The 14,876-nt window shown below is 54.2% G+C and overlaps 1 protein-coding gene across 1 annotated transcript in view; it reads right to left on the reverse strand.

Annotated features, from left to right (window-relative positions):
- Window positions 1–14,876, reverse strand: part of utrn (utrophin) — a 197,365-nt gene that overhangs the window by 147,162 nt on the left and 35,327 nt on the right. Inside the window, 15 exon segments of the mRNA XM_035420281.1 lie at window positions 5–175; window positions 1,291–1,446; window positions 2,164–2,337; window positions 2,733–2,864; window positions 3,229–3,390; window positions 3,837–3,986; window positions 4,702–4,836; window positions 5,204–5,383; window positions 5,760–5,930; window positions 7,895–8,050; window positions 8,823–8,936; window positions 9,429–9,563; window positions 10,489–10,640; window positions 12,648–12,828; window positions 13,220–13,464. Of these exon segments, the coding sequence (XP_035276172.1) occupies window positions 5–175; window positions 1,291–1,446; window positions 2,164–2,337; window positions 2,733–2,864; window positions 3,229–3,390; window positions 3,837–3,986; window positions 4,702–4,836; window positions 5,204–5,383; window positions 5,760–5,930; window positions 7,895–8,050; window positions 8,823–8,936; window positions 9,429–9,563; window positions 10,489–10,640; window positions 12,648–12,828; window positions 13,220–13,464 (2,414 nt within the window).

A 14,876-nucleotide genomic window follows, 5' to 3' on the forward strand; every position in this document is an offset into this window, starting at 1 on the left:
TCACGTTAGCCCAGCCGATCTCGGCGTCGATGTCGGCCGGCATGCTTCCCGCGGAGTTCTTCTGGTCCAGGGCGGTCTCGGTGGCGGACAGCCACTCGCGGAGGCAGCCGCTCTCCTTCTGCAGCTTGTGGGACAGGGCGAGCGCCTTCTCCAGGTCCTGCTTCCCCTCCGTCACCTGGGACGGGCGGGGGGAGAGAGGGGGATCGCGGACCCGCGCCACGTTTTAAAGAAAAGCCTCGACTGCCCCAAACACAGCAGCCCTCTTTTCTAACAAAATCATCTCTATAAAACCTAAACCGCAAGTGTAGAACACAATGTTCAGTTGAGAAATCATTAAAGAGCTAATTTGGCAAAAAAAAATACAGTATCATATTACGCATTAGAGTACATAGATACATCCGCGATGGATTTTAAGGTGCGAGAACCCACACGTCAGGCAAGGTTCAATTTGTGCTGCACAGGCTCATTTTCCGCAGAAACGCGTATTTTACGGTGCGCTGCGACCGTGTGAATTCCCCCTCTGCCATATTAAAAATGAGTCCTGAGCAGCAGTAACTGGTGCAGTCATCGTGCGGATGATTTCCCCAGACAGCCCGCACCAGCTGCGCGATGGAGAGCGACAGAGAGAGTGGGGCAGAACTCCTCAGAGAGGAAGAGGATGAGGAGGGGAGGGGGCAGGGGCGTGGGGACGGGGAAGGGCAGGGGCGGGGGTGTCTGCGCACCCAGGTCGTTGTAGAGCAGTTTGAGGGCGGTATGAGGAAGAGGAAGAGGAGGGGAGGTTGGGGTGCGGGAAGGGGCAGGGACGGGGTGCAGGGACGGGGTGGTTACCTGCGTGCCCAGGTCATTGTAGAGCAGTTTGAGGGTGGTAAGAGGAAGAGGAGGGGAGGCAGGGGTGCGGGACAGGGCAGGGCGGGGTGCGGGATGGGGGGTGGTTACCTGTGCCCCCAGGTCGTTGTACAGCAGATTCGAGGGCGGTAAGAGGAGAGGAGGGGTGTGGGACGGGGCAGGGCGGGGTGCGGGACGGGGGGGTTACCTGTGCCCCCAGGTCGTTGTAGAGCAGTTTGAGGGCGGTAAGAGGAAGAGGAAGAGGAAGAGTAGGGCAGCGGTTACCTGCGCCCCCAGGTCGTTGTAGAGCAGTTTGAGGGCGGTAAGAGGAAGAGGAAGAGGAGGGGAGCGGGTACCTGTGCCCCCAGGTCGTTGTAGAGCAGTTTGAGGGAGGTAAGAGGAGAGGAGGAGAGGAAGGGTGTGGGGCGGGGCAGGGCGGGGCAGGGAGCGGGACGGGGCGGTTACCTGCGCCCCCAGGTCGTTGTACAGCAGCTTGAGGGCGGTCAGCTGCTCGTCCATGCTCTTGGGGTTCTCAGTCTGCTGCTTCTGCACAATCTGCCGGCCCGTCTTGATCACCGTCTCCACCTCCAGCTTCACCTCGCTCAGCACCTTGTACAGTTTCTGGGACAGAACCGCGGGAGCGAGACCGTCAATGACCCGGGACCCAGGAACCAGAACAGGTGGGGGGGGGGGGGCAAGGGAACTGGGAGGATGAAAAACAAAAAAAAACCTGGGGGAGGGGCGCAGGGGGCCACGGACTCCCCTTTGGTCGGTTTGCAAATGGGAGGCCTTGGATACAGCAACGCCCCCCCCCCCCCCCCCCCCCCCCCCCCCCCCCGTGCCACGGCCCACAGCCATGTGGGTGGAAATGAGGCTCTAGACCAGTCAAGGGGAACGGGCGCGCGGATGCTAATTGTGTTTAGGGCGACATAGCTCAGGAGGTAAGACCGATTGTCTGGCAGTCGGAGGGTTGCCGGTTCAAACCCTGCCCTAGGCGTGTCGAAGTGTCCTTGAGCAAGACACCTAACCCCTAATCCCTAACTGCTCTGGCGAATGAGAGGCATCAATTGTAAAGCGCTTTGGATAAAAGCGCTATATAAATGCAGTCCATTTACCATTTACCATTTACCATGTTTTGGCGCACAGGGAGTCTCCCGCGGCAGCGATTTGGCGGATCTGGCTCTCTCTCTCTCCCGCGCATGGGCTCGGGGGAGCGGGAGACTTATCTCCAGTAAGCAGAGCGGGGCGGTGGGTGGGTGGGGGGGCTTGTTTTCGGCAGGGGCGCTATCGCCCCGGGCGCAGGTGGCACGTCGCCCCCGAACTCGAGCGGGAGCTCACCATGCAGCCGTTGAGCCGGGTCTGGATCTCCTCGGGCTCCACCTCCCGGACGTCCAGCACGTGGAGCTCGGCCTTGGCGCCCTCCAGCACCCGCCGGCAGTCCAGCATGCGCTGCTCGAAGTTGGCCGGCTTCTGGAAGAGCTGGAACTTGGTGGAGATCTCGCGGAGCTTCCTCTGCAAAGGGGCGGAGGGGGGGAGGAAGGGAGGGTTTTAGCAGGAAGCGTTTAAAATAGAAAGGCTAAATTTCAGTGCAGTGCGCTGTACGCGTGTGTATGTGGCCCCTGTTAGCGTCACTCACGTTAGCCCAGCCCAGTTAGCCTCACTCACATTAGCATCCCCCCTGTTAGCATCACCCACATTAGCCTCACTCACGTTAGCATCACCCCTGTTAGCCTAGCCCCGTTAGCATCACCCCCATTAGCCTCACTCACATTAGCATCACCCCCGTTAGCCTAGCCCCATTAGCATCTCCCCCGTTAGCCTCACTCACGTTAGCATCACCCCTGTTAGCCTCACTCACGTTAGCATCACCCCCGTTAGCATCACCCACATTAGCCCAGCCCCCCCACCTGCAGCTGGTCCAGCATGGTGCCCCCGCGGGGGGCCTTGCCCTCCGGGCACACGGCCGGGAGGCTGCCCACGTTCCGCCGCCGGAGGTCCTCCAGGGTGGCCTCGTGAGCCGCGATCTCCGCCTGGATGGTCTGGGCGGGAGCGAGAGAGACGTTCGAACTACATCACCTGTGATTCATATAACACTACGATTTATATACGGACTCGCCTGTCTAAGGGACTGACCTGTCTAGAGACTCAACAGTTTAAGGACTCACCTGCCTAAGGACTCACCTGTGTAAGGACTCACCTGTGTAAGAGACTCACTGGTACTAACCAACGCCACACCTGCTTAGCCCGGTCCGTATGACACCAGAAAATCAGGCTATGGGGTTCGTTTGTTTTGGCTAGCAGCCGCAACCGTAAAAACCCAGCTCTGTTTGTGTGTGCGTGTGTGTGTGTGTGTGTGTGTGTGTGTGCGTGTGTGTAATTACAGTGCAAAGTGAGGACCGGTACCTGGGCCTCGTGGGGCAGCTGCAGGGCGTCCACCCTGTCGGTGAGGTAGGAGGTGAGCGTCTGGTCCAGCTGGGAGAGGGAGGTCTGCAGGGCCTGCAGGGCCTGCTCACTCTCACGCACCTGCGGCAGCTGCTGCTCCAGAGAGATCTGCCTGTTCACAGCCTGAGAGAGAGAGAGAGAGAGAGAGAGAGACGATGAATATATATACCACACACACACACACACGAGTGTGCACACATATGCTACCCACACACACACATATACCACACACACACAGATACTGTGCACACACACACACAAACACGGATACACACACACATATACCCCACATACATACACACACATATGCGTCTATACCACACATGCACACACCCGCATACGCACACACATACCCCACACACACATGCACACACTCATACATAGGTGCACAAACACACACACAAACACACACACACATGCGCACACATACACACACACACACGTGTACACACACGCGCGCACACACACACACGCACACACACACACACGCACATACACACATGCACACGCACGCACACGCGCGCACACACATATACTGCACACACACACACACACACACACACACTGACCTGGTGGCTGAGCTGGTCGTAGCGGCTGTTGAAGGCCTCCAGCTTCTCGCTGATGATCTCATCCAGGATTCCGCCATCAATCAGCGTCTGGCCCAGCTCCCGGATCTGCGTGCGGTTGTCGCCTGGGTGACGCAAGACCGACTCCAGAGACTGGGAGAGACGGGGGGGGGGGGGGGGGGGTCAACAGGCTTTTTTACCCTGGCACATGCAGTCAGGAGCAATGGAAGAGAGAAGCTTCGCAACCCTCTTTCCTGGAAAAGCTACAAAGCGCTTCTGTGTCATGTAGAGCAGGCAGGAGGCAATGAAACCCATGCAGTGCGACCAAGTGCTGAACTGTGTCTGTCTATCTATCAATCAATCAATCAATCAATCAATCAATCAAAAACTTTTCACTCTGATTCGTCTGTATCAGTGATCCAACAATGGCTCTCCGCCCACACACAAACCATTTTCTTGTGTCTAAAACTGTGTACAACGGTGAGACAGAAACAGAGAGACAGAGAGAGAGAGAGAAAAATGAGAGAGAGAGAGAGTATGAGGACAGAGAGGAAAGAAAGGAAGAGGAAGAACGGGTCTAGGCAATCCACTAGAGTACCCCCCACCACCACCAGGTGGAGCAGTGGTCATGCCATCCACCCTGCTTGATTGCAGGCATGCCTTACAGCGTCTTAATTAGTCTGTGACCCATACATAGGACAGCCAATCAGGGCTTTGTGAGGCTTCTTCTAAAACAAAGCTTGGTGTGCGTGTGCGAGGGAGGGAGTGAGTGAGGACAGAGAGAGAGAGAGGGAGAGAGAGGGAGAGGGAGAGGGAGAGGGAGACAGACTGCAGACAGCGGGGTAACTGCAGCACAAGGCCTCAGTACCTCCAGGGCCTCGCTGACGGCCTCGCTGCTCTCCGGAAGGTTCTCCGTGGCCTGGACGCGCTCCTCCAGGTTGTTCAGCCAGCCGTTCTCCATCTCCAGGTACTGCAGCAGCTCGATCCAGCAGGACCACACCTCCTAGCAACAGAGAAGGTCACGCATGCTTTAAATAATGTCTCCAGCAAGCGTACCAAACATCAGTCAGCAAACTTAGCGCAACCTCACTGCACACTTTGCGCAACCTCACTGCACACGTAGCACAACCTCACTGCACACTTAGCACAACCTCACTGCACACATGCCATATTAGACAATGAACTAGACCCTCTGGCGACTAAAATGAAACCAAAAAACTGAGGCACTGAAGCACTGAAACACTGAAACACTGAATCACTGAATCACTGAATCACTGAGGCACTGAAGCACTGAAGCACTGAAACACTGAAGCAGTGAAACACTGAAGCACTGAAGCACTGAGGCGGCGCTGTTCCGGTGGTTTCCGCACCTCCAGAGTGTGGCACTTGCTCTTAAATCGGTCACACAGTTTTTGGTAATTTTTCAGGACCCCGCCGAGGTCGGCCATCAGGTCCTGGCCACCAGGGGGCGATTTCGCCACCAGCGTGTTGATGTTGTCCTTCAGTATCTTCACTCGCACTTCCTTCTGTAACACATCCTCTTTGGCCCTCTGGAAGCAGGAAGTGAAATAGGAGGGGGGGTCACATGACAATCTCAACAGCAATTCATCATCTACACAACACCACAACATAAGAGAAAATACTGCATTGATTACTAAAATGACTTTCATCATCACTGAGGTCACAGGAGCATTGCAACAGCAGTTTATATGATATTGGGATATGCCCACTTCCTGATCCCCCGTAAATGTGATATCTCACACTGAAACAGTTCGCATTTTAAATTCTAATTTTGTTCATTTGTAGGAAGAGGTGAAGCGGTTTGCTCAAGTGTAAAACAGCACCCCCAGGTGGGCCTCGAACCGTTTGCCGGGCGCACACGCACACACCACACACACACACACACACACACACACACACGCCCACCTTCATCTCGTCCAAGGCTCCCTCCAGGTCCTCCGGACTCTTGTACTCGAAGTCCCGCATGAGGAACTCCTCGTCCGCCTGCGCCATCCATTCCCGCATCTCCGCCAAGTCCTTCCGCAAATTCACCGCCTTCTCCCGGATCTCCGACACCCCCTCCCGGTGGCTCAGGAGCTGGGGAATACACACGCGCCACGCTGTTAGCGACTCGGCCGTTAGCATCCCAGGACATGTTCGTTAGCGACCGTTAGCAACCTGGGACGCGGCCATTAGCGACCTGGGACGTGGCCGTTAGCGACCCGGGACGCGGCCGTTAGCATCTCAGGACATGTTCGTTAGCGACCTGGGACGCGTCCGTTAGCGTCCCGGGACGCGTCCGTTAGCGACCTGGGACGCGTCCGTTAGCGACCTGGGACGCGTCCGTTAGCGTCCCGGGACGCGTCCGTTAGCGACCTGGGACGCGTCCGTTAGCGACCTGGGGCGCGTCCGTTAGCGACCTGGGACGCGTCCGTTAGCAACCTGGGACGCGTCCGTTAGCGACCTGGGACGCGTCCGTTAGCATCTCGGGACATGTTCGTTAGCGACCTGGGATGCGTCCGTTACCATCTCAGGACGTGTTCATTAGCGACCTGGGACACGTCCGTTAGCGACCTGGGATGCATCCGTTAGCGACCTGGGATGCATCCGTTAGTGACCTGGGACACGGCCGTTAGCCACCCTGGGACGCGGCCGCTAGCGACCTGGGACACGTCCGTTAGCGACCTGGGACGCGTCCGTTAGCGACCCGGGACGCGTCCGTTAGCGACCTGGGACGCGTCCGTTAGCGACCCGGGACGCGTCAGTTAACCAGGGGCTGAGACGCTCAAAATTAAACTCGCGCGAAAAATCTGTGGAACCAACAGTGAGGCGTTTCACGAAAAAGCGCTGATATTTAACGTGCCAAGATTAGAGAGAGGGGGGGTTTTAATTTGATTAGTCCGGACATTAATCTCATACCGCACTGTGCACTTCCATCCTGTGCCATAGTTAATGTGCCTCGCTCAAACAGTGCCCCACACTCCACTAAATTTACTGTATGAGGCAAATTATCATAAACTAAAATACGAGCAAGACAAATAAAATTAACATAGCAAAAAATGTGAATTTTTATGGCATCTAATTGTTTAATAAAGTGCTGTTTTACCAAATACATATAATTCTACTTTGTGCAACAGAAATGAAAACAAATGGAAACTCTAAATACAAGAAATGCTATTATGCCATATAATTATCATATTAAAAGAACCAGGCTCGAGTTACTCGGAGGAGGCCAGATGCTGCTTTTTTCTCATTTTATTATTTCATTGCTTGGATACACTTTATACTGTATCTAACACATACTACAACACATTTACCCCTCAACTTTTCCCGCAGCATAAACGCTAATATAGCACGCTAGGGGCTACTATACCTAACGTAGCATGCTATGGGCTACTATAGCTTATGTAGCACGCTAAGGGCTACTAAAGCTAATGCAGCACGCTAAGGGTTACTAAAGCGAATGTAGCATGCTAAGGGTTACTACAGGTTATGTAGCACACTAAGGGTTACTGAAGCTAATGTAGCATGCTAATAGTTACTACAGCAGTGAGTGAGCTGACAGGTGCCGACAACATCAGTCTGCACTCTGCTAATTAAGAGGGAAATAACATCCCTTTCACCCAGAAGACACAGAACCCCGGTTACCGCTCCATCCCATAATACGCCCGCCCCCGCATCGCATCATGTTTTATTAAAACACCCGCCTTTGGTTTCGGTGTTATACGAGCGCTCTAGTCGTGCCTCCTCCCTGTTTTCCAAGGCAGTGCATTTGAAAAAAAGGGCAGAGACGTAGTGCTACACAGGAAAGGGCTAAACGAACCCCAAATGTAATCACATGACCCGCAGTGAAAAGGGGCGGGGCTAACACAGGGAAAAGACAGGAAGGGGCACATAGCGATTAAAATACAGTAAAACCGCTGGAGTCGACGCGACAAGCATCCAGGGGTTGCCATGTCGAACGTAAACTCAGCCTTGTGTTCGATGCATTTAGCGCTGAGACGCGATGACGCGACCCCCACCCACCCCCCACCGGCGAGCGGTTGCCGCCTCCTCCTCACCTGCTTGCTCAGGGTCCCCCAGCGGCCCTGCAGCTCCTCCAGCCGAGGCTGCCCCCAGCTGGTGAGGCCGGGTACTGCGCACGTCTGCACTGCGCTCACGTTCTCCTCCATCTGCTTCAGAGCCGTGTCCGTGGCCTCCATCTCGTTCGCCAACTCCTGGAAAGAGCGGGGGGGGGGGCATATCCCTCAGAGCGCGTTTCCAGGAAGTCACAATAACCGCGTAAAAAAAATTGGAAAAAGCCGCCAAAAAGCCACACTGATACCTTTTGGCAAGCCCACTGCGCTATAACAGAACCCAAACAAAGGGTTCCGTGCCCAACATTCCAGAGAGGCCAACGCTCATCAATGCGTAAATGAGGTTATACACACACACACGCACGCACGCACACGTACACACACACACACACACACACACACACAAACAGCACCCACAGCGCTCCCTGCTGGTCGTTTCAGCAGCAGGCTTTGGCGATAAGGCTCTCCTGTGTGTCGTGTGAAATGGTGTTTTTCCATGGAAAAAACACAGCAGGCACATCGTGGACAGGGTGGAACATAAAGAGGGCGCTCCACAGTAAAAACAATTATGCGCAATGAATATGAATTAACTGTTTTATGAATGTGCTACAGTGATCCTAAAAGCACATCTGTTCAGCCGGGGTATGTTTGCTTTTCAACCAGTTAGATACCCACATAGGAGACATGCCGAATTTCTGATACACGCATTACACATATTTCTGAATTTCAGATACACAAGTACACATATTTGGTGAACCGTTTTATGTTTTTACACACGCAGCATGGCTACTGATTGTCCAGCGAGCACAGGGTAAGGTTTGTAAAATAAAAAACAGTGTGTGCGTGCAAAGATGGGCGTGGTCTGACGGTGAGCCACGCCCCCGTGTGGGGGAAAGGAGGCGGAGTCACTGACCGTGCACCGGTTGAGCTCCTCCTGCAGTTTCTCCGCGTCCCCCAGCGTGGAAACGTCCCGAGCCAACACCGCCTGCGCCCCGTCCAGCCACTTCTCCACCTGCGCCGACGTCACCTGCCAGAGACTCCGCCCGTTACTCCACCCCCAGGACACCCCGACGCCCCCCCCCCCCCCAAACACCAACCCCAAACACCCCCAACTTCCACCTCTCTACTCACCAAACCATATAAGGTCAAGACATTTTCATATTGGATAAAACCTGACTTTTTACTTTTACTTCTTTGAGAACCAAATGACAATAAAACCAAATACCAAGCTGACCATCAAAAAGGTTACACATTAAAATTACAGTCAGTTTCATACTTAATTAATTAAGCCAGTATGAAGCTACAATAATTGGTTGTAACAAAAATCAGCATATGTACACTGGCCCTCCTGGACTGGAGAGGCACAGCCCTGTTTTAAATGTGTGTATAGAGAGTGCACTGTGTTAGCTGTGCTATAGCCTGTGCCTGTATGTGTACAGAGATAATGATGATGGAAGTCAGAGCGAGCAGTGTTAGCAGCGTGCCGTTAGCTGAGCTATAGCCTGCGCCGCCTGCGTACCTGTGCATCTTTGAGGCTCCCCAGCAGGCAGCGCAGGGCCCCCAGCTCATCCTGCGCCCTGCAGAAGAGCTCGCTCCACCTCTGCTGCTCCGCGGGGTCAGCGGCACGCTGCTGCTCCAGCTCCGCACACAGGGCCTGAGCACAGGGAGCACAGGGTTACTGAGCACAGGAAGCACAGGGTTACTGAGTACAGGGAGCACAGGGTTACTGAGCACAAGGAGCACGAGGTTACTGAGCACAGAGATCACACTGGGCCTGAACACAGGGAGCACGGGGTTACTGAGCACAGGGAGCACAGGGTTACTGAGCACAGGGAGCACAGTTACTGAACACAGGGAGCACAGTTACTGAACACAACAAACCTGAGCACAAATCCTTAGCACACTACTGTGATGGAGGCTGCAAAAATATGACCTACAGCACAGTTTAGAACCCACATACCACCTGCAAGATCACTGAACGTATCAGATTGGATAAATCAGACCGGATGGGGCGTTTGTGGTTAAGGGCTGACCGTGTGGGCATGTCAAAACAGAGATGTTTTGGGGTGAGGCGGGGGGGGGGGGGGGGGGGGGGGGTAGGGGGGTAGGGGCGCGCCAGGCCTGGAACGTGGCATGATTTCAGCTCCCTGATAAGAGTCCCACAGCTGACTCGCACTGCCAAACTGTTTAGGTTATTTGGGCTTGTGTTAGCAACCGCAGAAAGTGTATGCTCATAAGAGAACCATAAAGCATCCAACTATCTATGAACTTATCTCAAGTCAAATTTCAACTCAAATTTATTTATAAAGCACGTTTAAATACAACCCACGTTGACCAAAATGCTGTAACCGGAACACACAGATATCTCAGCTCTCCTATCTGTTATCCATCTTCCTATCTATCCATCTTTTTATCTATTCTCATCTTCAGTCTATCATCCGTCTGTCTGTCTGTCTACCTGTCTCCCATCCCCCCCCCCCCCCCCCCATCCTCTGTCTGCATACAGCAGCTCTGTCTGTAGAGACGCAGAGTTCACACCCCCCTGCCCCCGCCCCGCCCCGCCCCGCCCCGGAACTCACCTCCGCTTTTCCCACGGCGTCCTCCGCGGTCGTCACGCCGACGATGCCCTCCCGCAGCGCGCTGATCCTGGCCTCGGTCGCCTCGAACGCGCTGGGCGTGGTCTCCATGGCGACCTGCATTTCCATTTCCTGGGAGGCGGCGTTGGCCAGGGCTTCGAAAGGTAAACAGGCGAGAGGTCAGGTTCCGTAACGCTCCGAGCCAATCACCATCGCGACAGCTTTTACGCTAAAAACTTACAATCAATTCATTCAATTCATAGTGCGAGAACATCCCTGAATGAACCTTTAAGACTAAAACATAAAAGCAACCAATCATATTATTAAATTATTCAAATGAGCACTTCAGTAATATATGACATGACATGAGTCATATCTAATATATCACAGTTTGCACAGTCCATTTTCCTCTGAATACATTAGTTCCTAATACAAAATAGTTAATTTAGCAGGATGGCAGGATGTCAAACACTTCTCTTTGACGGCAGTGACAACTTCAAGGTAAAAAAATGTAGCAGGGCTTGTTTCCAGCTCAAATTAAATGGGGGTGCAGTTGTCCATCTGAGCCACTAGGGGGACTAACAAACTAACTGCTCGAGGGAGGACTGAGAGAGCAGTGGGCTGAGATGTCTGTGTGGGGGACCTGCTTGCGCTTGCCAAGCAGCCCAGATGTTCGGACTTCTCGCCTCACAATGGAAAGAACGCGTCCAGAAACTACCAGGCGGAGAAAACTCCTCAAGACCCAGTGATTCACGCGTCAAAAATGCCAAAACTACAAACAGCCATGATCTTCACTCCCTTCCCATCTCTTCCAACGCCCCCGCGCCCCCCCCCCCCCCCCCCAAACCGACAGACCCACAGGACCGTGAACGTCAACATCCAAATACAGACCAAAAAATAAATAAATACACGAGCAGGCCATTTATCAGCGGTCGACAAAAACTAATTATGCGACTCCAGGAATCCAGAGTCAAACACTTTGGCTGTGGGGTCACACATATAACACATATATATAAACATATATATATATATATGTTTACCCAGGCCGGGGGGAAGAGAAAACAAAGCTTTTAGATTTACTCCGTGACACGGCCGTAAACCTCTCCGGAACGCCGCCGGCCGCGGATACCACGGCAACGCAGATGTCAGCGCCGCTGACGGGCGGTGACTAACGGGCAGCGGCGCTAAAGGCTGTCCTCTCCCCCGTCTTCAATCCCGCCGTGAACGCGCGCTGTCCCCAGCGCCGTAAATACCGCCTCTTTTTTTTTTTTTGTTGTTGTTGTCACGGGAGCAGTGGAACCCCGTTGCATAATTGGCGAGTGTTTACATACACGGGGCGAGGGGGGGGGGGCGCCGTGGGGGCCTGTGTGGAGGGGCGGGCCCGCCGGACCCTGTCATGACAGCCGCCCCCCCCCCCCCCCCCCCACCCCCCCCTCGCCAGACACAGAACAGTGTTGTTTGGCCCGCCGCCAAAAAACCGCCGAGCCGTTTAAGTAGGGCCTCCGCGCGCGCACTTTCCTTCTAAGGTCAGGAAGACAAATGCACTCCTCTTTTCTTCCCCCTCTCTCTCTCTTTCTTTTTCTCTCTCTCTCTCTCCATAAATTCCATCCTATGGAACAGAGAGAAGCTGACAGGTTTCAGAACTCGCGACCCACCCACCCACCCCCTCCCTGTCCCCCACCCCCCCACCCCCTTCATGAGTGGTCAGGGGTTACTAATGGCCTATCAGAAGCTGGAAAGCCTGTGATTGACAGGGACCAGGGGTAACGCGGAGTTGTGGAGTGGTGAACAAGGAGACGTTCCGCTCAGGTGCTTGTTTTATTTTTCCAGACTGAATTTTTCCAGACTTTACCAGGTTCACTCATTCATGAAACTTTGTCTTCTTCAAATAACAATCAGACCAGAGAGGCGTCAGGGCTGAACCGCACGTTAGCAGGTGACAGGCTACTCCAAAGTTCTGTACAGGTGCAACACACTATAAACACACCGGGTACACACACGGGTACGGCACTTTTCTGAGGTCCCTTGTCGTTAGCAATCAGCGTGAACCTGAAATTCGCCGTGGCAGTTGTATTCCGTTCATGCGCCATTGGCCCGAATGAGTCGATCGGCGGCTGACGTTGCCCGCGGTGACGGCTGACGTTGCCGTGGTGACGGCTTACCCGCGCTGAGCTCCAGGTCCCTGTTCTGCAGTTCCTCCAGCAGGGCGGCGTAGCGGGCGGAGAGGGCCGCGGCGTCCTCCAGGACGAAGGCCGGGACGGACAGCTCGCCGGCCAGCTCCGCCGCGGTGGCGGCTAGCTCCTTCATCTGCGGCCCCAGCGCCACCAGCTCGGCTAGTCTGGCCTGGACAGAGCCGAAAAAAAACAGACCCCGTCAGCAGATTCTACTGAAGGTCTGAGTAAGCGTTTTAAAAAGCCCACATTCAGGTCCGCTCGATGTACCCCAGGTACGCACAACCAAGTACACTTTCCCCTGGGTCTCAGCTCCCAAAAACCAGGCTCTTACAATGAAGCGGCACCCTGAGCGCAACTACACTACCCAGTAGCCCCTGCAGGTGTGAGCCAGGGAGCGGGTTGTTCCGGGCGGGACGGGGGGTGGGGGACGGGGGGCGGGACGGGCGGGACGGGGGACGGGGGACGGGGGACGGGGGACGGGGGGCGAGGGGCGGGACGGGGGGCAGGACGGGCGGGACGGGGGGCAGGACGGGCGGGACGGGGGGCGGGGGGAAGCTCACCTCGCAGTCCGAGTTCAGCGTCTCCAGGTCGGCCTTCTCGGGCGCGGCCCCGCCTGCGGCCCTCAGCCACGCCTCCGGCCCGTCCATGGCCCCGCCCGCGGCGCGGAGGCGGGCCGAGTGCGCGCCGACGCGCTCCTGCAGGCGGAAGCGCTCCTTCAGCTCCTCCAGGAGCGGCCGGCAGCTCCTCCACTGCTCCTCCGCCGACTCCAGGGCGCTCCGCACCTCCTCCCCCCCGGGCACGCCGTCTGCACGGGGGAGACGAAAACAAAAACAAACCCTTTTTCACACAGAACCAACAGTCCAAATGCCGCAAGTTAAGATGAATGACTAATTTCTCTGGAGATGCCTATTGCCATGGTGACCCGCTATGGCTAAAGAACAGCAGGGGAAGGGCACGGAAGATAAATACAGGTTTATATCCTACAACCTGGGTTTTCAACAGGGGATCCGCGGAAGGAACCATAGGGGGTCTGCGATTGATTTTATCGCATTCTCAAACTCCCCCAGTCTGCTATCGTTACAAAACCTTTTTTTAAAATTCAACCCTTTTTGGGGTTACATGATGGCAATTTGCAGGATACCTATGAGACTGGGCGTGGGTCTTGAATCAAAACCATTTAAAAACCCCTGTTCCACAAGTGAAAATAAGCAGTGGACTACATCTCCCAAGGTTTAAACAGAAAGTGGACTACATCTCCCATGAGCCCCTCCTGTTCCATCGTTACCAGAAAGAGGTGGAAGGGAGTTGTCTATAAACGCACATCTGCTCTGGTGGAAAATCCCAGTCTTTCGCAGGCTGGCAGGCCACACAGCTGAGCCAATAAGAGAGCTTTCCGGAGACCTCGGAGAACCATAAGCACTCCTCCCAAAGAGAAAGAAAGTGTTCTGCCCTTCATTTTATCGCTCTACCCATATCTCCTCTCCACTGCTCATCCTCCACGGAAAGCCAAACAAACGCATTCCGCTGGGGAGCAACTTCTGATTTCTGATTTCTAAGAACAACAAGGCCTTTGTTCCAAACAAAAAAAAAGAAAACATAGACCTACAAATATGCAACAGGGCCCCAGACAGGGAAGTATGGCAGTATATTCTTTACCCAACACACCCTCTAAAGGCTGACTGTAGCTCTGTGCAAATACACACACACACATACAAGCATGCAAACGCACACACCCATGCACATACACACAGGAGCGTGCGTACACACTCTCACACACACACACACACACATACATACAAGCATGCAAACGCACGCACATAAGCACATGCACACACACACACGAGCGTGCGTACACACTCTCACACACACACACACACACACATCACACACACATTGTTTTGGCACACGCATTCACTGAATTCCAGTCTAAAGTTTAATACATATCTCACCGGCACCAGTGAGTCTACAAATACCAAAACACTGACTGATATATTTGGCTTCGCTCATAAAAAACATTTCACAACTTTAAAAGTAAAGGTAACATTTTTATGCAAGAAAACATGTAAAATTACCCATCGGACGTAATACTAAGGAAAGCAAAACAATGTTTAACACACTCTTCTGGCCTCTGAAAATATCTACGAAGAGTTTACTTCATCCACAAATAAACAGGAAGAGGACAAAAGGCCACCGCACAGCTTCAGGCGTGGGCAGCGT

The sequence above is a fragment of the Anguilla anguilla genome, chromosome 6 (assembly GCF_013347855.1).
Source record: "Anguilla anguilla isolate fAngAng1 chromosome 6, fAngAng1.pri, whole genome shotgun sequence".
Classification (NCBI taxonomy): domain Eukaryota; kingdom Metazoa; phylum Chordata; class Actinopteri; order Anguilliformes; family Anguillidae; genus Anguilla; species Anguilla anguilla.